This window comes from Nerophis lumbriciformis, linkage group LG12, assembly GCF_033978685.3.
Source record: "Nerophis lumbriciformis linkage group LG12, RoL_Nlum_v2.1, whole genome shotgun sequence".
NCBI lineage: Eukaryota > Metazoa > Chordata > Actinopteri > Syngnathiformes > Syngnathidae > Nerophis > Nerophis lumbriciformis.
The window spans coordinates 8886079-8911016 of record NC_084559.2 but is presented as its reverse complement, the minus strand read 5'-3'; the positions used below and the strand labels follow the sequence as shown (position 1 = coordinate 8911016).

At 44.1% G+C, this 24938-nt stretch overlaps 2 protein-coding genes across 2 annotated transcripts; one reads left to right on the top strand and one right to left on the bottom strand.

The window, feature by feature from the left end:
- The first annotated feature begins 921 nt into the window (after positions 1–921).
- Positions 922–14973, top strand: prkab1b (protein kinase, AMP-activated, beta 1 non-catalytic subunit, b). Its single transcript, XM_061985849.2, has 8 exons — positions 922–1073; positions 4948–5081; positions 7317–7486; positions 7551–7644; positions 9498–9612; positions 12117–12250; positions 12330–12398; positions 14274–14973. Exons 2-8 carry the CDS (start codon positions 4965–4967, stop codon positions 14349–14351), a joined length of 777 nt encoding a protein of 258 aa, XP_061841833.2. The 5' UTR covers positions 922–1073; positions 4948–4964; the 3' UTR covers positions 14352–14973.
- pla2g1b (phospholipase A2, group IB (pancreas)) lies at positions 14969–24481 on the bottom strand. The gene is made up of 4 exons (XM_061985850.2): positions 24392–24481; positions 24161–24317; positions 23969–24096; positions 14969–15140 (listed from the first exon to the last, which is right to left on the bottom strand). The coding sequence occupies exons 1-4, from the start codon at positions 24459–24461 to the stop codon at positions 15016–15018; spliced, it is 480 nt and encodes a 159-aa protein (XP_061841834.2). The 5' UTR covers positions 24462–24481; the 3' UTR covers positions 14969–15015.
- Between the last annotated feature and the right edge of the window lie 457 nt (positions 24482–24938).

The window sequence follows — 24938 nt, the reverse complement described above, 5'->3', positions numbered from 1 at the left end:
TTTTATATCTCTTTGCTATTTGGGCTTATTGGACCCTAAATAGAATAAAAACTAAGAATCATCTTTTGATATGATGTACTTAGTCCATAAGTACACAAACGTGTACTTCATTCTTATTCTTATTTTTTACACTTTTTTACCCCCAAATTCCTTTGTATGTTATACTCTTCTGACACCACCAGATGGCAGTTTTGTCATATATATTATACGTTCCTTATTTGCCTCGATCTATTCTGCCTGACTTTTGACAATACGTTTTGTAATTTTACTTGATAATGACGCTTCATTTGTTGTTTACCAAGGATTTTGTTTATTAATTTTTTTTTTTTTTTGGATTTTATAAACCGTAATTTTTATAAATTTTAACATTTACAAACAGTTGAGGAATAATCATCAAAATAAGTACAAAAACAGTACGATTTTGTTTAAAAAAAATAATAAATAAAAACAAGTCGGTGTGACGTCACGAGGTCTGGTCACGTGATTCGTGACGTGTCGAAAGAAATGCTCGCTGCACTTCCGCTTCGTATCGACGATTGTCCAGGCGGAGCCGCGCGGATACACAAGGGCACAAAATCACCACAAAGGACCTTCGAAAGACACTCCAGGTTGTGGAAACATTTTACTTTTTCACGCAACTTCACTCCCAACCGTGTCCGGTTTGTCCTACTAGCGAGGAAACTGCTGCTCAGTGACGATCCAGGGTCGACGTCTCCATCTCCCCCCGAAGAAGACCTGATGATATCATCTACACAAGTCTGATATCACCTCAAGATATCACCTCCACAAGTCTAATATCACCTCCACAAGTCTGAAGATATCACCTCCACGAGTCTGATATCACCTCCACAAGTCTGATGATATCACCTCCACAAGTCTGATGATATCACCTCCACAAGTCTGATGATATCACCTCCACAAGTCTGATGATATCACCTCCACAAGTCTGATGATATCACCTCCACAAGTCTGATGATATCACCTCCACAAGTCTGATGATATCACCTCCACAAGTCTGATGATATCACCTCCACAAGTCTGAAGACACCTACTCGTCTTCCGAGGAGCTCTAGGTGGGTGACATGTTGTAGAACTAACACTAACTTCACTAGTATTTCACATGCAGGCGTCGATTCGATACCAAGTAAAACAAACCCTGTACCACTACTGCCGATACAGGAACTTATTTACTTGGATTCTGTCAGCCCTTTGGTTTATTTTGTCCAGTCCATAGTGGATCTAACATAATAGTGTGAGAGTCCAGTCCATAGTGGATCTAACATAATAGTGAGAGTCCAGTCCATAGTGGATCTAACATAATAGTGAGAGTCCAGTTCATTGTGGATCTAACATAATAGTGTGAGAGTCCAGTCCATAGTGGATCTAACATAATAGTGTGAGAGTCCAGTTCATTGTGGATCTAACATAATATTGTGAGAGTCCAGTCCATAGTGGATCTAACATAATAGTGTGAGAGACCAGTCCATAGTGGATCTAACATAATAGTGAGAGAGTCCAGTCCATAGTGGATCTAACATAATAGTGAGAGTCCAGTCCATAGTGGATCAAGCATAATAGTGTGAGAGTCCAGTCCATAGTGGATCTAACATAATAGTGTGAGAGTCCAGTCCATAGTGGATCTAACATAATAGTGTGAAAGTCCAGTCTATAGTGGATCTAACATAATAGTGTGAGAGTCCAGTCCATAGTGGATCTAACATAATAGTGAGAGTCCAGTCCATAGTGGATCTAACATAATAGTGAGAGTCCAGTCCATAGTGGATCTAACATAATAGTGAGAGTCCAGTTCATAGTGGATCTAACATAATAGTGTGAGAGTCCAGTCCATAGTGGATCTAACATAATAGTGAGAGTCCAGTCCATAGTGGATCTAACATAATAGTGAGAGTCCAGTCCATAGTGGATCTAACATAATAGTGTGAGAGTCCAGTCCATAGTGGATCTAACATAATAGTGAGAGTCCAGTCCATAGTGGATCTAACATAATAGTGAGAGTCCAGTCCATAGTGGATCTAACATAATAGTGTGAAAGTCCAGTCCATAGTGGATCTAACATAATAGTGTGAGAGTCCAGTCCATAGTGGATCTAACATAATAGTGTGAGAGTCCAGTCCATAGTGGATCTAACATAATAGTGTGAGAGTCCAGTCCATAGTGGATCTAACATAATAGTGTGAGAGTCCAGTCCATAGTGGATCTAACAGAATAGTGAGAGAGTCCAGTCCATAGTGGATCTAACATAATAGTGTGAGAGTCCAGTCCATAGTGGATCTAACATAATAGTGTGAGAGTCCAGTCCATAGTGGATCTAACATAATAGCGAGAGTCCAGTCCATAGTGGATCTAACATAATAGTGTGAGAGTCCAGTCCATAGTGGATCTAACATAATAGTGAGAGTCCAGTCCATAGTGGATCTAACATAATAGTGTGAGAGTCCAGTCCATAGTGGATCTAACATAATAGTGTGAGAGTCCAGTCCATAGTGGATCTAACATAATAGTGAGAGTCCAGACCATAGTGGATCTAACATAATAGTGTGAGAATCCAGTCCATAGTGGATCTAACATAATAGTGAGAGTCCAGTCCATAGTGGATCTAACATAATAGTGTGAGAGTCCAGTCCATAGTGGATCTAACATAATAGTGAGAGTCCAGTCCATAGTGGATCTAACATAATAGTGAGAGTCCAGTCCATAGTGGATCTAACATAATAGTGAGAGTCCAGTCCATAGTGGATCTAACATAATAGTGTGAGAGACCAGTCCATAGTGGATCTAACATAATAGTGAGAGTCCAGTCCATAGTGGATCTAACATAATAGTGTGAGAGACCAGTCCATAGTGGATCTAACATAATAGTGAGAGAGTCCAGTCCATAGTGGATCTAACATAATAGTGAGAGTCCAGTCCATAGTGGATCAAGAATAATAGTGTGAGAGTCCAGTCCATAGTGGATCTAACATAATAGTGTGGGAGTCCAGTCCATAGTGGATCTAACATAATAGTGTGAGAGTCCAGTCCATAGTGGATCTAACATAATAGTGTGAGAGTCCAGTCCATAGTGGATCTAACATAATAGTGTGAGAGTCCAGTCCATAGTGGATCTAACATAATAGTGTGAGAGTCCAGTCCATAGTGGATCTAACAGAATAGTGAGAGAGTCCAGTCCATAGTGGATCTAACATAATAGTGTGAGAGTCCAGTCCATAGTGGATCTAACATAATAGTGTGAGAGTCCAGTCCATAGTGGATCTAACATAATAGCGAGAGTCCAGTCCATAGTGGATCTAACATAATAGTGTGAGAGTCCAGTCCATAGTGGATCTAACATAATAGTGAGAGTCCAGTCCATAGTGGATCTAACATAATAGTGTGAGAGTCCAGTCCATAGTGGATCTAACATAATAGTGTGAGAGTCCAGTCCATAGTGGATCTAACATAATAGTGTGAGAGTCCAGTCCATAGTGGATCTAACATAATAGTGTGAGAGTCCAGTCCATAGTGGATCTAACATAATAGTGTGAGAGTCCAGTCCATAGTGGATCTAACATAATAGTGTGAGAGTCCAGTCCATAGTGGATCTAACATAATAGTGTGAGAGTCCAGTCCATAGTGGATCTAACATAATAGTGAGAGTCCAGTCCATAGTGGATCTAACATAATAGTGAGAGAGTCCAGTCCATAGTGGATCTAACATAATAGTGAGAGTCCAGTCCATAGTGGATCTAACATAATAGTGTGAGAGTCCAGTCCATAGTGGATCTAACATAATAGTGAGAGTCCAGTCCATAGTGGATCTAACATAATAGTGTGAGAGTCCAGTCCATAGTGGATCTAACATAATAGTGTGAGAGTCCAGTCCATAGTGGATCTAACATAATAGTGTGAGAGTCCAGTCCATAGTGGATCTAACATAATAGTGTGAGAGTCCAGTCCATAGTGGATCTAACATAATAGTGAGAGTCCAGTCCATAGTGGATCTAACATAATAGTGAGAGTCCAGTCCATAGTGGATCTAACATAATAGTGAGAGTCCAGTCCATAGTGGATCTAACATAATAGTGAGAGTCCAGTCCATAGTGGATCTAACATAATAGTGAGAGTCCAGTCCATAGTGGATCTAACATAATAGTGAGAGTCCAGTCCATAGTGGATCTAACATAATAGTGTGAGAGTCCAGTTCATAGTGGATCTAACATAATAGTGAGAGTCCAGTCCATAGTGGATCTAACATAATATTGTGAGAGTCCAGTCCATAGTGGATCTAACATAATAGTGAGAGTCCAGTCCATAGTGGATCTAACATAATAGTGTGAGAGTCCAGTCCATAGTGGATCTAACATAATAGTGTGAGAGTCCAGTCCATAGTGGATCTAACATAATAGTGTGAGAGTCCAGTCCATAGTGGATCTAACATAATAGTGTGAGAGTCCAGTCCATAGTGGATCTAACATAATAGTGAGAGTCCAGTCCATAGTGGATCTAACATAATAGTGTGAGTCCAGTCCATAGTGGATCTAACATAATAGTGTGAGAGTCCAGTCCATAGTGGATCTAACATAATAGTGAGAGAGTCCAGTCCACAGTGGATCTAACATAATAGTGTGAGAGTCCAGTCCATAGTGGATCTAACATAATAGTGAGAGTCCAGTCCATAGTGGATCTAACATAATAGTGAGAGTCCAGTCCATAGTGGATCTAACATAATAGTGTGAGAGTCCTTTAAATAAATGAATTATAATCTGTGATAGTGAAGAAGCAAACTTAGCTGGAGTGTCTCCTAGTGGCCAACCCATGAACAACCACCTATGTTAACAAAATATCCACTACTTTGCATTGCGAAGTCAATACATTTTGCATGACGTCAGTCAGAACCTACTTTCTTTGTGTTGGTGAACTTAATGAAGTGGCTTGTGTGTCTTGCAGTGTGTGACACCATCACAATGGGGAACAGCAGCAGTGACAGAGCTAGCGGGGGTCATGGTGGGAAAGAAGCACGTCCCAACATCCTGATGGACAGCACGGAGGATGCAGACATTTTTCAGAGGGAGGATCAAAAGGTAACTGCAAATCTACGTCTACACAGTTAAAGGAAAACTGCACTTTTTTCCCGTTGTAGTTGTTGTTGACATTCGTTGCTATGTTGCTGTGAAATCAATACGCCCAGGGAAGAAGTTACGGTATTGCTTAAAATAACCCAAATACTTTAAAGAATACATGTTATCATGGATGTGCCTGTTACTACATGGTTACATCATCTATATACAGGTAAAAGCCAGTAAATTAGAATATTTTGAAAAACTTGATTTATTTCAGTAATTGCATTCAAAAGGTGTAACTTGTACATTATATTTATTCATTGCACACAGACTGATGCATTCAAATGTTTATTTCATTTAATTTTGATGATTTGAAGTGGCAACAAATGAAAATCCAAAATTCCGTGTGTCACAAAATTAGAATATTACTTAAGGCTAATACAAAAAAGGGATTTTTAGAAATGTTGGCCAACTGAAAAGTATGAAAATGAAAAATATGAGCATGTACAATACTCAATACTTGGTTGGAGCTCCTTTTGCCTCAATTACTGCGTTAATGCGGCGTGGCATGGAGTCGATGAGTTTCTGGCACTGCTCAGGTGTTATGAGAGCCCAGGTTGCTCTGATAGTGGCCTTCAACTCTTCTGCGTTTTTGGGTCTGGCATTCTGCATCTTCCTTTTCACAATACCCCACAGATTTTCTATGGGGCTAAGGTCAGGGGAGTTGGCGGGCCAATTTAGAACAGAAATACCATGGTCCGTAAACCAGGCACGGGTAGATTTTGCGCTGTGTGCAGGCGCCAAGTCCTGTTGGAACTTGAAATCTCCATCTCCATAGAGCAGGTCAGCAGCAGGAAGCATGAAGTGCTCTAAAACTTGCTGGTAGACGGCTGCGTTGACCCTGGATCTCAGGAAACAGAGTGGACCGACACCAGCAGATGACATGGCACCCCAAACCATCACCCAACCATGCACATTTTGCATTTCCTTTGGAAATCGAGGTCCCAGAGTCTGGAGGAAGACAGGAGAGGCACAGGATCCACGTTGCCTGAAGTCTAGTGTAAAGTTTCCACCATCAGTGATGGTTTGGGGTGCCATGTCATCTGCTGGTGTCGGTCCACTCTGTTTCCTGAGATCCAGGGTCAACGCAGCAGTCTACCAGCAAGTTTTAGAGCACTTCATGCTTCCTGCTGCTGACCTGCTCTATGGAGATGGAGATTTCAAGTTCCAACAGGACTTGGCGCCTGCACACAGCGCAAAATCTACCCGTGCCTGGTTTACGGACCATGGTATTTCTGTTCTAAATGGTCCCGCCAACTCCCCTGACCTTAGCCCCATAGAAAATCTGTGGGGTATTGTGGAAAGGAAGATGCAGAATGCCAGACCCAAAAACGCAGAAGAGTTGAAGGCCACTATCAGAGCAACCTGGGCTCTCATAACACCTGAGCAGTGCCAGAAACTCATCGACTCCATGCCACGCCGCATTAACGCAGTAATTGAGGCAAAAGGAGCTCCAACCAAGTATTGAGTATTGTACATGCTCATATTTTTCATTTTCATACTTTTCAGTTGGCCAACATTTCTAAAAATCCCTTTTTTGTATTAGCCTTAAGTAATATTCTAATTTTGTGACACACGGAATTTTGGATTTTCATTTGTTGCCACTTCAAATCATCAAAATTAAATGAAATAAACATTTGAATGCATCAGTCTGTGTGCAATGAATAAATATAATGTACAAGTTACACCTTTTGAATGCAATTACTGAAATAAATCAAGTTTTTCAAAATATTCTAATTTACTGGCTTTTACCTGTATATACATGTTGTTGTTTTTAGAGGGCTTTATAAGCGGAATAGTATTCATCCCTGTTACCTGCATTGTTTGCTGCCTTGTGCTAGCATTTTTTTTTTTTTACGATTTAAAATGTACTGAAGAGGAGATGTGTGTGTTCTTGTTTCACACTGTGAAAATTTCAGTATCAGTACTTTTTGAACACATTTAAAAATACCGCGATAATAATGATCATCGTGATCATTTGGGTCACAATAACCGTGATAAGAATTTTCATACCATGACATCCCTCGTCTGGATACATATTAGATTGTGTGTGTATGTGTGTGTGTGTGTGTGTGTGTGTGTGTGTGTGTGTGTGTGTGTGTGTGTGTGTGTGTGTGTGTGTGTGTGTGTGTGTGTGTGTGTGTGTGTACACAATGTGTAGATTGTAGAATAAAATAGCAGCAATCTTGTGTCCAGGCTCCCCAGGAAGAGCAGGAGTTTCTGGCCTGGCAGCAGGACCTGGAGAGTGACAGCAAAAGTCCAACCCCGGCAAAGTCAACAGTCTTCCGTTGGGCGGGAAACGCCAAAGAAGTCTTTGTGTCCGGCTCCTTTAACAACTGGACCACCAAGATCCCTCTCAATAAAAGGTATCAGCTTTTTTTTGTGAGACATTCCAAGGACGCCACTTTGACTTGTGTCTCTTATGCTCAGTCAGAACAATTTTGTGGCAATCATGCACTTGCCAGAGGGAGAGCACCAGTACAAGTTCTGTGTCGATGGGCAGTGGACTTTGGATCCTACCGGGGTGAGCAACAACAGTCGTACTGCTTTCATCCCATATATGCTAAGCTGTCTGAAGTAGGGATTGTCAGATCAATTGGCCACTGACCAGCAAAGCTCCTAATTTAATAATCATTTCCTCATTTGCAGTGGAAAACACTTCTTTTTTTTACAAACCCCGTTTCCATATGAGTTGGGAAATTGTGTTAGATGTAAATATAAACGGAATACAATGATTTGCAAACCATTTTCAAGCCATATTCAGTTGAATATGCTACAAAGACAACATATTTGATGTTCAAACTCATAAACTTTATTTTTTTTTGCAAATAATAATTAACTTAAAATTTCATGGCTGCAACACGTGCCAAAGTAGTTGGGAAAGGGCATGTTCACCACTGTGTTACATCACCTTTTCTTTTAACAACACTCAATAAACGATTGGGAACTGAGAAAACTAATTGTTGAAGCTTTGAAAGTGGAATTCTTTCCCATTCTTGTTTTATGTAGAGCTTCAGTCGTTCAACAGTCCGGGGTCTCCGCTGTCGTATTTTACGCTTCATAATGCGCCACACATTTTCGATGGGAGACAGGTCTGGACTGCAGGCGGGCCAGGAAAGTACCCGCACTCTTTTTTTTTACGAAGCCACGCTGTTGTAACACGTGCTGAATGTGACTTGGCATTGTCTCGCTGAAATAAGCAGGGGCATCCATAAAAAAGACGGCGCTTAGATGGCAGCATATGTTGTTCCAAAACCTGTATGTACCTTTCAGCATTAATGGTGCCTTCACAGATGTGTAAGTTACCCATTCCTTGGGCACTAATACACCCCCATACCATCACACATGCTGGCTTTTGAACTTTGTGTCGATAACAGTCTGGATGGTTCGCTTCCCCTTTGGTCCGGATGACATGATGTCGAATATTTCCAAAAACAATTTGAAATGTGGACTCGTCAGTCCACAGAACACTTTTCCACTTTGCATGAGTCCATCTTAGATGATGTCGGGCCCAGAGAAGCCGGTGGTGTTTCTGGGTGTTGTTGATAAATGGCTTTCGCTTTGCATAGTACAGCTTTAACTTGCACTTACAGATGTAGCGACCAACTGTATTTAGTGACAGTGGTTTCCTGAAGTGTTCCTGAACCCATGTGGTGATATCCTTTAGAGCTTGATGTCGGTTTTTGATACAGTCTGAGGGATGGAAGGTCACGGTCATTCAATGTTGGTTTCCGGCCATGCCGCTTACGTGGTTTGATTTCTCTAGATTCTCTGAACCTTTTGATGATATTATGGAGCGTAGATGTTGAAATCCCTACATTTCTTGCAATTGCACTTTGAGAAACGTTGTTCTTAAACTGTTCGACTATTTGCTCACGCAGTTGTGGACAAAGGGGTGTACCTCGCCCCATCCTTTCTTGTGAAAGACTGAGCATTTTTTGGGAAGCTGTTTTTATACCCAATCATGGCACCCACCTGTTCCCAATTAGCCTGCACACCTGTGGGATGTTCCAAATAAGTGTTTGATGAGCATTCCTCAACTTTATCAGTATTTATTGCCACCTTTCCCAACTTCTTTGTCACGTGTTGCTGCCATCAAATTCTAAAGTTAATGATTATTTGCAAAAAAAAAAAATGTTTATCAGTTTGAACATCAAATATGTTGTCTTTGTAGCATATTCAACTGAATATGGCTTGAAAATGATTTGCAAATCATTGTATTCCGTTTATATTTACATCCAACACAATTTCCCAACTCATATGGAAACAGGGTTTGTACATGCATGAGACAAAACAGAAAGAAAAGTGGTGTAGCCCTCTCTTAGATTCATAAATGTATTGATTAATGGGTGCATTTTGTTACTTTCTCTTCTTAAGGCGGTGATCACGACCAAAACCGGGACAGTTAATAACGTTATTCAGGTGAAAAGGACCGACTTCGAAGTCTTTGACGCCCTCAGGCTTGACTCCCAGGAGTCTGCTGAAATTTCAGGTACGACATCTTAGTGCTTTGCCCAGAACTGCCATGTGGTTTGTGACTGTGTCATCTCCATCCATCCCATACATTTTCTACCGCTTCAGCGGTCGCGGAGGCAAAAACTCGGACATGGGAGGAGTTCGGGGAAGCCATGGAAAACGACTTCCGGACGGCTTCGAAGCGATTCTGGACCACCATCCGCCGCCTCAGGAAGGGGAAGCAGTGCACTACCAACACCGTGTATGGTGCGGATGGTGTTCTGCTGACCTTGACTGCGGAAGTTGTGGATCGGTGGAGGGAATACTTCGAAGACCTCCTCAATCCCACCAGCACGTCTTCCTATGAGGAAGCAGTGCCTGGGGAGTCTGTGGTGGGCTCTCCTATTTCTGGGGCTGAGGTTGCTGAGGTAGTTAAAAAGCTCCTCGGTGGCAAGGCCCCGGGGGTGGATGAGATCCGCCCGGAGTTCCTTAAGGCTCTGGATGCTGTAGGGCTGTCTTGGTTGACAAGACTCTGCAGCATCGCGTGGACATCGGGGGCAGTACCTCTGGATTGGCAGACCGGGGTGGTGGTTCCTCTCTTTAAGAAGGGGAACCGGAGGGTGTGTTCTAACTATCGTGGGATCACACTCCTCAGCCTTCCCGGTAAGGTCTATACGCCGGATAGTCGAACCTCGGATTCAGGAGGAACAGTGTGGTTTTCGTCCTGGTCGTGGAACTGTGGACCAGCTCTATACTCTCGGCAGGGTCCTTGAGGGTGCATGGGAGTTTGCCCAACCAGTCTACATGTGCTTTGTGGACTTGGAGAAGGCATTCGACCGTGTCCCTCGGGAAGTCCTGTGGGGAGTGCTCAGAGAGTATGGGGTTTCGGACTGTCTGATTGTGGCGGTCCGCTCCCTGTATGATAAGTGCCAGAGCTTGGTCCGCATTGCCGGCAGTAAGTCGGACACGTTTCCAGTGAGGGTTGGACTCCGCTAAGGCTGCCCTTTGTCACCCATTCTGTTCATAACTTTTATGGACAGAATTTCTAGGCGCAGTCAAGGCGTTGAGGGGATCTGGTTTGGTGGCTGCAGGATTAGGTCTCTGCTTTTTGCAGATGATGTGGTCCTGATGGCTTCATCTGGCCAGGATCTTCAGCTCTCACTGGATCGGTTCGCAGCCGAGTGTGAAGCGACTGGGATGAGAATCAGCACCTCCAAGTCCGAGTCCATGGTTCTCGCCCGGAAAAGGGTGGAGTGCCATCTCCGGGTTGGGGAGGAGATCTTGCCCCAAGTGGAGGAGTTCAAGTACCTCGGAGTCTTGTTCACGAGTGAGGGAAGAGTGGATGGTGAGATCGACAGGCGGATCGGTGCGGCGTCTTCAGTAATGCGGACGCTGTATCGATCCGTTGTGGTGAAGAAGGAGCTGAGCCGGAAGGCAAAGCTCTCAATTTACCGGTCGATCTACGTTCCCATCCTCACCTATGGTCATGAGCTTTGGGTTATGACCGAAAGGACAAGATCACGGGTACAAGCGGCCGAAATGAGTTTCCTCTGCCGGGTGGCGGGGCTCTCCCTTAGAGATAGGGTGAGAAGCTCTGTCATCCGGGAGGAGCTCAAAGTAAAGCCGCTGCTCCTCCACATTGAGAGGAGCCAGATGAGGTGGTTCGGGCATCTGGTCAGGATGCCACCCGAACGCCTCCCTAGGGAGGTGTTTAGGGCACGTCCGACCGGTAGGAGGCCGCGGGGAAGACCCAGGACACGTTGGGAAGACTATGTCTCCCGGCTGGCCTGGGAACGCCTCGGGATCCCACAGGAAGAGCTGGACCAAGTGGCTGGGGAGAGGGAAGTCTGGGCTTCCCTGCTTAGGCTGCTGCCCCCGCGACCCGACCTCGGATAAGCGGAAGAAGATGGATGGATGGATGGCAGTGTGCAAAGGCACACAACGGGTAATCTTGCTTTGCGAGTTGTCTCGTGTCAGCAGTTTGTTTCCAGACCCTGCCTGCTGACAACCAAGGATTGACATCGAGTACCTCGGCGCGGACAGGACAGAGACAGGGCGAGATCACGAGTGTCAGCATATTTCCGTTCTGAATAATCACGTATTGTGTCTAAAGTGATGTTAACTAGGGACTTCCCGAATAAATAGAGGAGCACGAGGGGCTGTGCCTTAGAGCGTAGGGGGAAACTGTAACTGAATGTACAGCCCAATACGTCTCTCCTCATGAGTAAAATTCAACTCTGTCTCTGCTTGATTCCTTCTTCTTGTCTTGTGTAATAGATAGTTCGGTGTTTGAACATGACACTTTTCATTCTCTGGCAGATAAGGTGTGTTACGATGCATACTGCCACCTACTTTACAGAGTTGTGCTACATTCACAGACAGTTCTATTAAGAGGGAACCGGTCAAGCCACAAATGAACGAATGAATGTTTGGGGGAAACTATATTTCAATGTAAACATGATACGTTGTGTGTGTCAGTTTGTCTGCATGAGCTGCTGGACCATAACTTCCTGTTTGGCCAACTTGTTCATTTTTTGACAGACTTGTCCAGTTCCCCTCCTGGCCCCTACCAGCAGGACGCGTACGTCATCAAGTCCGAAGACAAGCTCAAGCATCCTCCTATCTTACCTCCACACCTGCTGCAAGTATTGCTCAACAAGGACACAGGGATCTCTGTATGTTGCATCGTCCATCATTTCAAATTGTTATCAAATGTATGACATTTTTATAGCTCATGTTGTATGAACTCCCCAGTGTGACCCGACACTTCTTCCTGAACCCAACCACGTGATGCTCAATCACCTGTATGCCCTCTCCATCAAGGTAATGCTGGATCATGTTTGTATTCATGTTGACATGCTACAAACAACTGCTGTTTAGGAATGTTGCATATTTACTATTGTACAGGTAAAAGCCAGTAAATTAGAATATTTTGAAAAACTTGATTTATTTCAGTAATTGCATTCAAAAGGTGTAACTTGTACATTATATTTATTCATTGCACACAGACTGATGCATTCAAATGTTTATTTCATTTAATTTTGATGATTTGAAGTGGCAACAAATGAAAATTCCGTGTGTCACAAAATTAGAATATTACTTAAGGCTAATACAAAAAAGGGATTTTTAGAAATGTTGGCCAACCAGGGGGTGATCAAGGGTGATGGGTTAAATGCAGAGAATAATCTCGCCACACCTAGTGTGTGTGTGACAATCATTGGTACTTTAACTTTAACTTTAGATCAAATATATTTACCCCATCAACACTTACCTGACTGGATGAAGTCCTTGGGCTCAAATACCAGTGTGGCCTCAAAAGCCCTGCTGTAGTGTGGAGCATGCTGGGAATTATCTGGGCATGTGATGGAGGAATGCACAGTCAAGGGTTGAAATTCTACTGAATTTGCATTAAATCAGGTTGTTTTAGCTACCGTATTTTCCGCACCATAAGCCGCCCTGGGTTAAAAGCCGCGCCTTCAATGAACGGCATATTTCAAAACTTTGTCCACCTATAAGCCGCCCCGTGTTATAAGCCGCATCTAACTGCGCTAAAGGAATGTCAAAAAAACAGTCAGATAGGTCAGTCAAACTTTAATAATATATTAAAAACCAGCGTGATGTGGGCGCGCATGGAGTCGTATATCAACATGGACGGAGCTGCGTGAAAAAAGCCACCCGGCCTCTTCGCGTAAACTTCCCTTAACCACTCGCTCATCTTTTCTTCATCCATCCATCCCTTCGAGTTAGCTTTTATGATGACGCCGGCTGGAAAGGTCTCTTTTGGCAAGGTCTTCCTTTTGAATATCACCATGGGTGGAAGTTTCTGGCCATTAGCATGGCAAGCTAGAACCACAGTGAAGGATGACTTCTCATTCCCTGTGGTGCGAATATTCACCGTACGTGCTCCCGTTGTATCCACAGTGCGGTTCACAGGAATATCAAAAGTCAGTGGAACCTCGTCCATGTTGATAATGTTCTCTGGCCGGATCTTTTTTTCAGCTATCTTGTTTTTACAATATGCACGGAAAGTAGCCAGCTTTTCTTGAAAGTCTTTAGGCAGTTGCTGTGAAATAGTAGTCCGTGTGCGGATGGAGAGATTGCGTCTTTTCATGAACCGGAAACCTGTCGCTTAGTAGGAGCCATTTTGTGGTCTTTACAGATGTAAACACACAAAGGAAATGAAACGTAATATCCGCGCGCTTCTTCTTCTTCTACCGGGGCGGGTGGTTGCTTACAGTAGAAGAAGAAGCGCTTCCTGTTCTATGGGGGCGGATGCTTACCTTGGCGGTTGCTTGCGTAGAAGAAGAAGCGCTTCCTGTTCTACCGGGAAAAAAGATGGCGGCTGTTTACCGAAGTTGCGAGATCGAAACTTTATGAAAATGAATCGTAATATTAATCCATATATAAAGCGCACTGGGTTAAAAGCCGCACTGTCAGCTTTTGAGTAAATTTGTGGTTTTTAGGTGCGGCTAATAGTGCGGAAAATACGGTAAGTTGAAAAGGATTTGCAAATCATTGTATTCTCTTTGTATTCACCATTTACACAACGTGACAACTTCACTGCTTTGGGGTTAGGTAACATGAAATAAATTGACCACAACTTTTTTTCCTCCATGCGGTTAATGATTTCATCCTAAATCAGACCTATTCAGAAATCGTCACTTACCCTGAAATGTTCTACTTTTTGCTGTGTTCCAGGATGGAGTCATGGTTCTGAGTGCAACACACCGTTACAAAAAAAAGTATGTGACCACACTTCTCTACAAGCCAATATAGTGACTTAATTGTTCTGTTGCTGCCTTTCTGATGTGGACACATATCATGCTGTTAATAACTTTGCTTTATTTACACCCTTTGTATAAGCAAGGGGTGTCCAAACATTTTCTAGCGGGGGCCGCATACAGAAAGAAATGAAGTATGCAGTTTTTTTTTTAATACATTTTGTAAATGAAAGATGTCCAAAAAGATAGTATATGTTAACTATCTGAACAATACATCCACATCTGAGCTGACAAAGTAAATCAGTGTAATATCAATCATCCATCGATTTTATACCGCTTGTCCCTCTCGATATATCATTAATCATGAATGAGTTTTCTTTTTAAACTGGCCAAGGGTCAAAGAAAAACAAAATGATGCTGCGTGGACATATTTCAATTGTAATCAATGGACATGTTCTTTAGTTCAAGTCAATAATGTTGCTTTGTTGCTTCTCATTGAGCCGGAATGACATCCAAGTAGTCGATTGCTGTATCGGACCAAAGCTGTAAAAGTGCAGTGCCTTTCTATTCCAAGCTGAAAATAGATATCAGGAGACCAACAATTCTAAATGTTCATTTAACTTCATTTTGTCTTGCCAGAAAATGAATAAATGACATGAAAAGTATGGTAAGTCAAATGTTCTCAGGTGTTAGCATTGTTTATTCAATGATTGTGAAGCTTAGTTGACACAGTGGACTTTGGGATCCACGTTCTTGTTGTCAGAGTTGAACGTGGCCTGAGCAAAGCAGTAAGCTGCCACCCGGTCACATTCACACGCTGCAGCCTGGCACTTGGCATTGCTGGCTGTGGAGACACATGGAAGGAGAAATTACAAGACACGTGGAAGGGGACATTACGAGAAATGCTTATACTACACAACAATTCAACATTCTCAAAAATGATAAACAAATACCGTATTTTCCGCACTATAAGGCGCACCTAAAAACCACAAATTTTCTCAAAAGCTGACAGTGCGCCTTATAACCCGGTGCGCTTTATATATGGATTAATATTAAGATTCATTTTCATAAAGTTTCGGTCTCGCAACTCCGGTAAACAGCCGCCATCTTTTTTCCCCGTAGAAGAGGAAGTGCTTCTTCTTCTACGCAAGCAACCGCCAAGGTAAGCACCCGCCCCCATAGAACAGGAAGCGCTTCTTCTTCTACTGTAAGCAACCACCCGCCCGCGTAGAAGAAGAAGAAGCGCGCGGATATTACGTTTCATTTCCTTTGTGTGTTTACATCTGTAAAGACCACAAAATGGCGACAGGTTTCCGGTTCATGAAAAGACGCAATCTCTCCATCCGCACACGGACTACTATTTCACAGCAACTGCCTAAAGACTTTCAAGAAAAGCTGGCTACTTTCCGTGCATATTGTAAAAACAAGATAGCTGACAAAAAGATCCGGCCAGAGAACATTATCAACATGGACGAGGTTCCACTGACTTTTGATATTCCTGTGAACCGCACTGTGGATACAACGGGAGCACGTACGGTGAATATTCGCACCACAGGGAATGAGAAGTCATCCTTCACTGTGGTTCTAGCTTGCCATGCTAATGGCCAGAAACTTCCACCCATGGTGATATTCAAAAGGAAGACCTTGCCAAAAGAGACCTTTCCAGCCGGCGTCATCATAAAAGCTAACTCGAAGGGATGGATGGATGAAGAAAAGATGAGCGAGTGGTTAAGGTAAGTTTACGCGAAGAGGCCGGGTGGCTTTTTTCACGCAGCTCCGTCCATGTTGATATACGACTCCATGCGCGCCCACATCACGCTGGTTTTTAATATATTATTAAAGTTTGACTGACCTATCTGACTGTTTTTTTGACATTCCTTTAGCGCAGTTAGATGCGGCTTACAACACCGGGCGGCTTATAGGTGGACAAAGTTTTGAAATATGCCGTTCATTGAAGGCGCGGCTTATAACCCAGGGCGCCTTATGGTGCGGAAAATACGGTAATACTTTTTTTTTTTTTTTATTGTTGCTGATGTCATTGATTTATATGTGACTCTAGCACAGACCTGGGCAAATGAAGGCCTGTGAAACTACTTTGTTTTAGCAATCAAGAATATTTCAGTTGTTTTTATCCTTCTTGGTGGGGACATTGTTGATTGTCATGTCATGTTCGGATGTACTTTGTGGACGCCGTCTTTGCTCCACAGTAAGTCTTTGCTGTCGTCCAGCATTCTGTTGTTGTTTACTTTGCAGCCAGTTCAGTTTTAGTTTGGTTCTGCATAGCCTTCCCTAAGCTTCAATGCCTTTTCTTAGGGGCACTCACCTTTTGTTTATTTTTGGTTTAAGCATTAGATACCTTTTTACCTGCACACTGCCTCCCGTTGTTCCCGACATCTACAAAGCAATTAGCTACCTGCTGCCACCTACTGATATGGAAGAGTATTACACGGTTACTCTGCCGCGCTCTAGACAGCACTGACACTCAACAACAACACATCATTTGCAGACTATAATTACTGCTTTGCAAAGAATATTTTTAACCCAAATAGGTGAAATTAGATAATCTCCCACACAACGTCATTTTGATTGTAGGCTATTATAGCTAATATAGACACTTACCGGTACGTCTGTGTTGTCTTCATTATACAAACCCCGTGTCCATATGAGTTGGGAAATTGTGTTAGATGTAAATATAAACGGAATACAATGATTTGCAAATCATTTTCAACCCATATTCAGTTGAATATGCTACAAAGACAACATATTTGATGTTCAAACTCATAAACTTTTTTTTTTTTTTTGCAAATAATCATTAACTTTACAATTTGATGCCAGCAACACGTGACAAAGAAGTTGGGAAAGGTGGCAATAAATACTGATAAAGTTGAGGAATGCTCATCAAACACTTATTTGGAACATCCCACAGGTGTGCAGGCTAACTGGGAACAGGTGGGTGCCATGATTGGGTATAAAAACAGCTTCCCAAAAAATGCTCAGTCTTTCACAAGAAAGGATGAGGCGAGGTACACCCCTTTGTCAACAACTGCGTGAGCAAATAGTCGAACAGTTTAAGAACAACGTTTCTCAAAGTGCAATTGCAAGAAATTGAGGGATTTCAACATCTACGGTCCATAATATCATCAAAAGGTTCAGAGAATGTGGAGAAATCACTCCACGTAAGCGGCATGGCCGGAAACCAACATTGAATGACCGTGACCTTCCATCCCTCAGACGGCACTGTATCAAAAACCGACATCAATCTCTAAAGGATATCACCACATTGGCTCAGGAACACTTCAGAAAACCACTGTCACTAAATACAGTTGGTCGCTACATCTGTAAGTGCAAGTTAAAGCTCTACTATGCAAAGCGAAAGCCATTTATCAACAACACCCAGAAACGCCGCCGGCTTCTCTGGGCCCGAGATCATCTAAGATGGACTCATGCAAAGTGGAAAAGTGTTCTGTGGTCTGACGAGTCCATATTTCAAATTGTTTTTGGAAATATTCGACATTGTGTCATCCGGACCAAAGGGGAAGCGAACCATCCAGACTGTTATCGACGCAAAGTTCAAAAGGCAGCATGTGTGACGGTATGGGGGTGCATTAGTGCCCAAGGCATGGGTAACTTACACATCTGTGAAGGCACCATTAATGCTGAAAGGTACATACAGGTTTTGGAACAACATATGCTGCCATCTAAGCGCCGTCTTTTTCATGGACGCCCCTGCTTATTTCAGCAAGACTATGCCAAGCCACATTCAGCAACAGCGTGGCTTCGTAAAAAAAAGAGTGCGAGTACTTTCCTGGTCCGCCCGCAGTCCAGACCTGTCTCCCATCGAAAATGTGTGGCGCATTATGAAGCGTAAAATACGACAGCGGAGAACCCAGGACTGTTGAACGACTGAAGCTCTACATAAAACAAGAATGGGAAAGAATTCCACTTTCAAAGCTTCAACAATTAGTTTCCTCAGTTCCCAATCGTTTATTGAGTGTTCCATCCATCCATCCATCTTCTTCCGCTTATCCGAGGTCGGGTCGCGGGGGCAGCAGCCTAAGCAGGGAAGCCCAGACTTCCCTCTCCCCAGCCACTTCGTCCAGCTCCTCCCGGGGGATCCCGAGGCGTTCCCAGGCCAGCCGGGAGACATAGTCTTCCCAACGTGTCCTGGGTCTTCCTCGTGGCCTCCTACCGGTCGGACATGCCCTAAACACCTCCTTAGGGAGGCGCTCGGGTGGCATCCTGACCAGATGCCCGAACCACCTCATCTGGCTCCTCTCGATGCGGAGGAGCAGCGGCTTTACTTTGAGCTCCCCCCGGATGACAGAGCTTCTCACCCTATCTCTAAGGGAGAGCCCCGCCACCCGGCGGAGGAAACTCATTTCGGCCGCTTGTACCCGTGATCTTGTCCTTTCGGTCATAACCCAAAGCTCATGACCATAGGTGAGGATGGGAACGTAGATCGACCGGTAAATTGAGAGCTTTGCCTTCCGGCTCAGCTCCTTCTTCACCACAACGGATCGATACAGCGTCCGCATTACTGAAGACGCCGCACCGATCCGCCTGTCGATCTCACGATCCACTCTTCCCTCACTCGTGAACAAGACTCCGAGGTACTTGAACTCCTCCACTTGGGGCAAGATCTCCTCCCCAACCCGGAGATGGCACTCCACCCTTTTCCGGGCGAGAACCATGGACTCGGACTTGGAGGTGCTGATTCTCATCCCAGTCGCTTCACACTCAGCTGCGAACCGATCCAGTGAGAGCTGAAGATCCTGGCCAGATGAAGCCATCAGGACCAAATCATCTGCAAAAAGCAGAGACCTAATCCTGCAGCCACCAAACCGGATCCCCTCAACGCCTTGACTGCGCCTAGAAATTCTGTCCATAAAAGTTATGAACAGAATGGGTGACAAAGGGCAGCCTTGGCGGAGTCCAACCCTCACCGGAAACGTGTCCGACTTACTGCCGGCAATGCGGACCAAGCTCTGACACTGATCATACAGGGAGCGGACCGCCACAATCAGACAGTCCGAAACCCCATACTCTCTGAGCACTCCCCACAGGACTTCCCGAGGGACACGGTCGAATGCCTTCTCCAAGTCCACAAAGCACATGTAGACTGGTTGGGCAAACTCCCATGCACCCTCAAGGACCCTGCCGAGAGTATAGAGCTGGTCCACAGTTCCACGACCAGGACGAAAACCACACTGTTCCTCCTGAATCCGAGGTTCAACTATCCGGCGTAGCCTCCTCTCCAGTACACCTGAATAGACCTTACCGGGAAGGCTGAGGAGTGTGATCCCACGATAGTTAGAACACACCCTCCGGTTCCCCTTTTTAAAGAGAGGAACCACCACCCCGGTCTGCCAATCCAGAGGTACTGCCCCCGATGTCCACGCGATGCTGCAGAGTCTTGTCAACCAAGACAGCCCTACAGCATCCAGAGCCTTAAGGAACTCCGGGCGGATCTCATCCACCCCCGGGGCCTTGCCACCGAGGAGCTTTTTAACTACCTCAGCAACCTCATCCCCAGAAATAGGAGAGCCCACCACAGATTCCTCAGGCACTGCTTCCTCATAGGAAGACGTGTTGGTGGGATTGAGGAGGTCTTCGAAGTATTCCCTCCACCGATCCACAACTTCCGCAGTCGAGGTCAGCAGAACACCATCCGCACCATACACGGTGTTGGTAGTGCACTGCTTCCCCTTCCTGAGGCGGTGGATGGTGGTCCAGAATCGCTTCGAAGCCGTCCGGAAGTCGTTTTCCATGGCTTCCCCGAACTCCTCCCATGTCCGAGTTTTTGCCTCCGCGACCGCTGAAGCCGCACACCGCTTGGCCTGTCGGTACCTGTCCGCTGCCTCAGGAGTCCCATGAGCCAAAAGAACCCGATAGGACTCCTTCTTCAGCTTGACGGCATCCCTCACCGCCGGTGTCCACCAACGGGTTCTAGGATTACCGCCACGACAGGCACCAACTACCTTGCGGCCACAGCTCCAATCAGCCGCCTCGACAATAGAGGTGCGGAACATGGTCCACTCGGACTCAATGTCCAGCACCTCCCTCGTGACATGTTCAAAGTTCTTCCGGAGGTGGGAATTGAAACTCTCTCTGACAGGAGACTCTGCCAGACGTTCCCAGCAAACCCTCACAATGCGTTTGGGCCTGCCAGGTCTGTCCGGCATCCTCCCCCACCATCGCAGCCAACTCACCACCAGGTGGTGATCGGTAGAAAGCTCCGCCCCTCTCTTCACCCGAGTGTCCAAAACATGAGGCCGCAAATCCGATGACACAACTACAAAGTCGATCATAGAACTGCGGCCTAGGGTGTCCTGGTGCCAAGTGCACATATGGACACCCTTATGCTTGAACATGGTGTTCGTTATGGACAATCCGTGACGGGCACAAAAGTCCAATAACAAAACACCACTTGGGTTCAGATCCGGGCGGCCATTCTTCCCAATCACGCCTCTCCAGGTTTCACTGTCGTTGCCAATATGAGCGTTGAAGTCCCCCAGTAGAACGAGGGAATCACCCGGGGGAGCACTCTCAAGTACTCCCTCGAGTGAATCCAAAAAGGGTGGGTACTCTGAGCTGCTGTTTGGCGCGTAAGCGCAAACAACAGTCAGGACCCGTCCCCCCACCCGAAGGCGGAGGGAAGCTACCCTCTCGTCCACCGGGTTGAACTCCAACATGCAGGCTCTGAGCCGGGGGGCAACAAGAATTGCCACCCCAGCCCGTCGCCTCTCACTGCTGGCAACGCCAGAGTGGAAGAGAGTCCAGCCCCTCTCGAGAGAACTGGTTCCAGAGCCCTTGCTGTGCGTCGAGGTGAGTCCGACTATATCCAACCGGAACTTCTCTACCTCGCGCACTAGCTCAGGCTCCTTCCCCCCCAGCGAGGTGACGTTCCACGTCCCAAGAGCTAGCTTCTGTAGCCGAGGATCGGACCGCCAAGTGCCCTGCCTTCGGCTACCGCCCAGCTCACATTGCACCCGACCTCTATGGCCCCTGCTATGGGTGGTGAGCCCATTGGAGGGGGGACCCACGTTGCCTCTTCGGGCTGTGCCCGGCCGGGCCCCATGGGAACAGGCCCGGCCACCAGGCGCTCGCCATCGTGCCCCAACTCCGGGCCTGGCTCCGGAGGGGGGCCCCGGTGACCCGCGTCCGGGCGAGGGAAATCTGAGTCTCGGTTCTTGCATTTCCATAGAAGTCTTCGAGCTGCTCTTTGTCTGATCCCTCACCTAGGACCTGTTTGTCTTGGGAGACCCTACCAGGGGGCATGGAAGCCCCCGGACAACATAGCTCCTAGAATCATTGGGACACGCAAACTCCTCTACCACGTTAAGGTGGCAGCTCAGAGAGGAGTATTGAGTATTGTTAAAAGGAAAGGCCATGTAACACAGTGGTGAACATGCCCTTTCCCAACTACTTTGGCACGTGTTGCAGCCATGAAATTCTAATTATTTGCAAAAAAAAATAAAGTTTATGAGTTTGAACATCAAATATGTTGTCTTTGTAGCATATTCAACTGAATATGGCTTGAAAAGGATTTGCAAATCATTGTATTCCGTTTATATTTACATCTAACACAATTTCCCAACTCATATGGAAACGGGGTTTATAACACTTATATAAGACTTTTTAAAGTCATTTTGATAGTAGGCTAATATAACTAATATAGACACTTACATCATGTGTTGTCTTCATTATAACACTTATATAAGACTTTTAAAGTCATTTTGATAGTAGGCTAATATAGCTAATATAGACACTTACATCATGTGTTGTCTTCATTATAACACTTATATAAGACTTTTAAAGTCATTTTGATAGTAGGCTAATATAACTAATATAGACACTTACATCATGTGTTGTCTTCATTATAACACTTATATAAGACTTTTAAAGTCATTTTGATAGTAGGCTAATATAACTAATATAGACACTTACATCATGTGTTGTCTTCATTATAACACTTATATAAGACTTTTTAAAGTCATTTTGATAGTAGGCTAATATAACTAATATAGACACTTACATCATGTGTTGTCTTCATTATAACACTTATATAAGACTTTTAAAGTCATTTTGATAGTAGGCTAATATAACTAATATAGACACTTACATCATGTGTTGTCTTCATTATAACACTTATATAAGACTTTTAAAGTCATTTTGATAGTAGGCTAATATAGCTAATATAGACACTTGCATCATGTGTTGTCTTCATTATAACACTTATATAAGACTTTTCATTTTTTTGCAGCTCCAGACAGATTATTTTCTTGTATATTTGGTCCAACATGACTCTTTCACAGAAGTGGGTAGTAACGCGCTACATTTACTCCGTTACATCTACTTGAGTAACTTTTGGGATAAATTGTACTTCTAAGAGTAGTTTTAATGCAACATACTTTTACTTTTACTTGAGTATATTTATAGAGAAGAAACGCTACTTTTACTCCGCTACTTTTATCTACATTCAGCTCGCTACTCGCTACTAATTTTTATCCATCTGTTAATGCACGCTTTGTTTGTTTTGGTCTGTCAGACAGACCTTCATAGTGCCTGCGTTTCAACAAATACAGTCACTGGTGACGTTCACTCCGTTCCACCAATCAGATGCAGTCACTGGTGACGTTGGACCAATCAAACAGAGCCAGGTGGTCACATGACCTGACTTAAACAAGTTGAAAAACTTATTGGGGTGTTACCATTTAGTGGTCAATTGTACGGAATATGTACTGTACTGTGCAATCTAATAATAAAAGTTCCAATCAATCAATCAAAAGTGTGAAGGAAAAAAGACCGTTTTTTATTTCAACCGTACATCCCGTCAAAAGCCTAAAGACTGACTGCACAGTTCCTGTCTTCACAATAAAAGTGCCGCTCCATCGCGCCTGCGCTTTCAAAACAAGAGTCTCCGAAAGCCAGCGCAAACAAGCCAGCAAGCTACGGAGTTTGCCGCCAATGTATTTCTTTGTAAAGTGTATAAAAACGAATATGGAAGCTGGACAAATAAGATGCCAAAAACCAACCACTTTCATGTGGTATTAGACAGAAAGGAGGAACTTTTTTTCTCCTCCATTTGAAAACGTGGACGTTTGTCATCACTACTGTCTGATTACAATCAATGCAAGTCATCAGAATCAGGTAATACACCAACTTATATTCTTGTCTTCATGAAAGAAAGGAATCTATATGTGTTAAACATGCATGTATATTCATTAAAACACCTTTAACATGCAAACAAAAACGGCAAAATAAATAAATATAAATTATATACTGTATATATCAATGTATGTATATATATATATATATATATATATATATATATATATATATATATGTGTGTGTATATATATATATGTGTGTGTATGTATATATATATATATGTGTGTGTGTATATATGTATATATATGATATGTGTGTGTATGTTACTCATCAGTTACTCAGTACTTGAGTAGTTTTTTCACAACATACTTTTTACTTTTACTCAAGTAAATATTTGGGTGACTACTCCTTACTTTTACTTGAGTAATAAATCTCTAAAGTAACAGTACTCTTACTTGAGTACAATTTCTGGCTACTCTACCCACCTCTGCTCTTTCAACATTACGGGTTGCTGACCCCTGCTCTAAAAGGATGACTCTGAGTGTATGTCGGCGCTCTCACCTGAGCAGGTGACTCTCTTATTGGAGCAGGTGTAATCATAAACCAGCACATGAGGCAGGTCCATGATGTTGTCGCATCCAGGAATCTTCCTGCTCCTCTCGTAGCATTTGTCATGAACGTAGCAGCACCTAAAAGCAAAAATATTGAGTATGAATATTTTTAAGTGGTGAGTCGGAGGCGTCCCGTCCTCACATGTCCAGGTCGTCCAGTGGACTTCCCGTGCCGCCTAGGCCACACCAACATCCGTAGTCGTTGTACTTGAGAGGGTTAACTCCCGGTTGGGCGCAGCGGATCATGTTGCCAAACTGCCATAAGGCCTTGGGGGGCTCCGCACCGCTGACCACGCCAGCTGGCACACATGCAGCACAGACCTCAGCAAAGAGAGACATTATTTACATTTTATTTGATGAGATCTATCATCACCTGTGAGGAGCAGCAGCAGAGGAGCGATCACCTTCATGGCTACCTGCAAAGGAACAGACCGCCGTGTCATCGCTTGTTCTTATAGGCAGCTGGAACTGCAGATAAGCTGATGGGGGGGCGGTGCAATGCTTTGAAAATTCAGGGATGTTTTGGCAACCATTTTCAGTTGAATATGCTACAAAGACAACATATTTAAAGTTCAAACTCATAAACTTTTTTTTTTTTTTGCAAATAATAACTAACTTAGAATTTCATGGCTGCAACACGTGCCAAAGTAGTTGGGAAAAGGGCATGTTCACCACTGTGTTACATCACCTTTCCTTTTAACAACACTCAATAAACGTTTGGGAACTGAGGAGACACATTTTTGAAGCTTCTCAGGTGGAATTCTTTCCCATTCTTGCTTGATGTACAGCTTAAGTTGTTCAACAGTCCGGGGGTCTCCGTTGTGCTATTTTAGGCTTCATAATGCGCCACACATTTTCGATGGGAGACAAGTCTGGACTGCAGGCGGGGCCAGGAAAGTGTCCGCACTTTTTTTAAGAAG

What these genes read in the sequence shown, in the direction of transcription:
- pla2g1b (XM_061985850.2), bottom strand. Translation starts at nt 24,461, where the DNA reads ATGACACGGCGGTCTGTTCCTTTGCAGGTAGCCATGAAGGTGATCGCT. An exon ending in TCTGCTGCTGCTCCTCACAG is followed by an intron (nt 24,318 to 24,391) that starts GTGATGATAGAT and finishes CATGTGTGCCAG; the next exon opens with CTGGCGTGGTCAGCGGTGCG. An exon ending in TAAGAGAGTCACCTGCTCAG is followed by an intron (nt 15,141 to 23,968) that starts GTGAGAGCGCCG and finishes GTGTCTCCACAG; the next exon opens with CCAGCAATGCCAAGTGCCAG.
- prkab1b (XM_061985849.2), top strand. Translation starts at nt 4,965, where the DNA reads ATGGGGAACAGCAGCAGTGACAGAGCTAGCGGGGGTCATGGTGGGAAA. An exon ending in TTCAGAGGGAGGATCAAAAG is followed by an intron (nt 5,082 to 7,316) that starts GTAACTGCAAAT and finishes TCTTGTGTCCAG; the next exon opens with GCTCCCCAGGAAGAGCAGGA. An exon ending in TGTATGCCCTCTCCATCAAG is followed by an intron (nt 12,399 to 14,273) that starts GTAATGCTGGAT and finishes GCTGTGTTCCAG; the next exon opens with GATGGAGTCATGGTTCTGAG.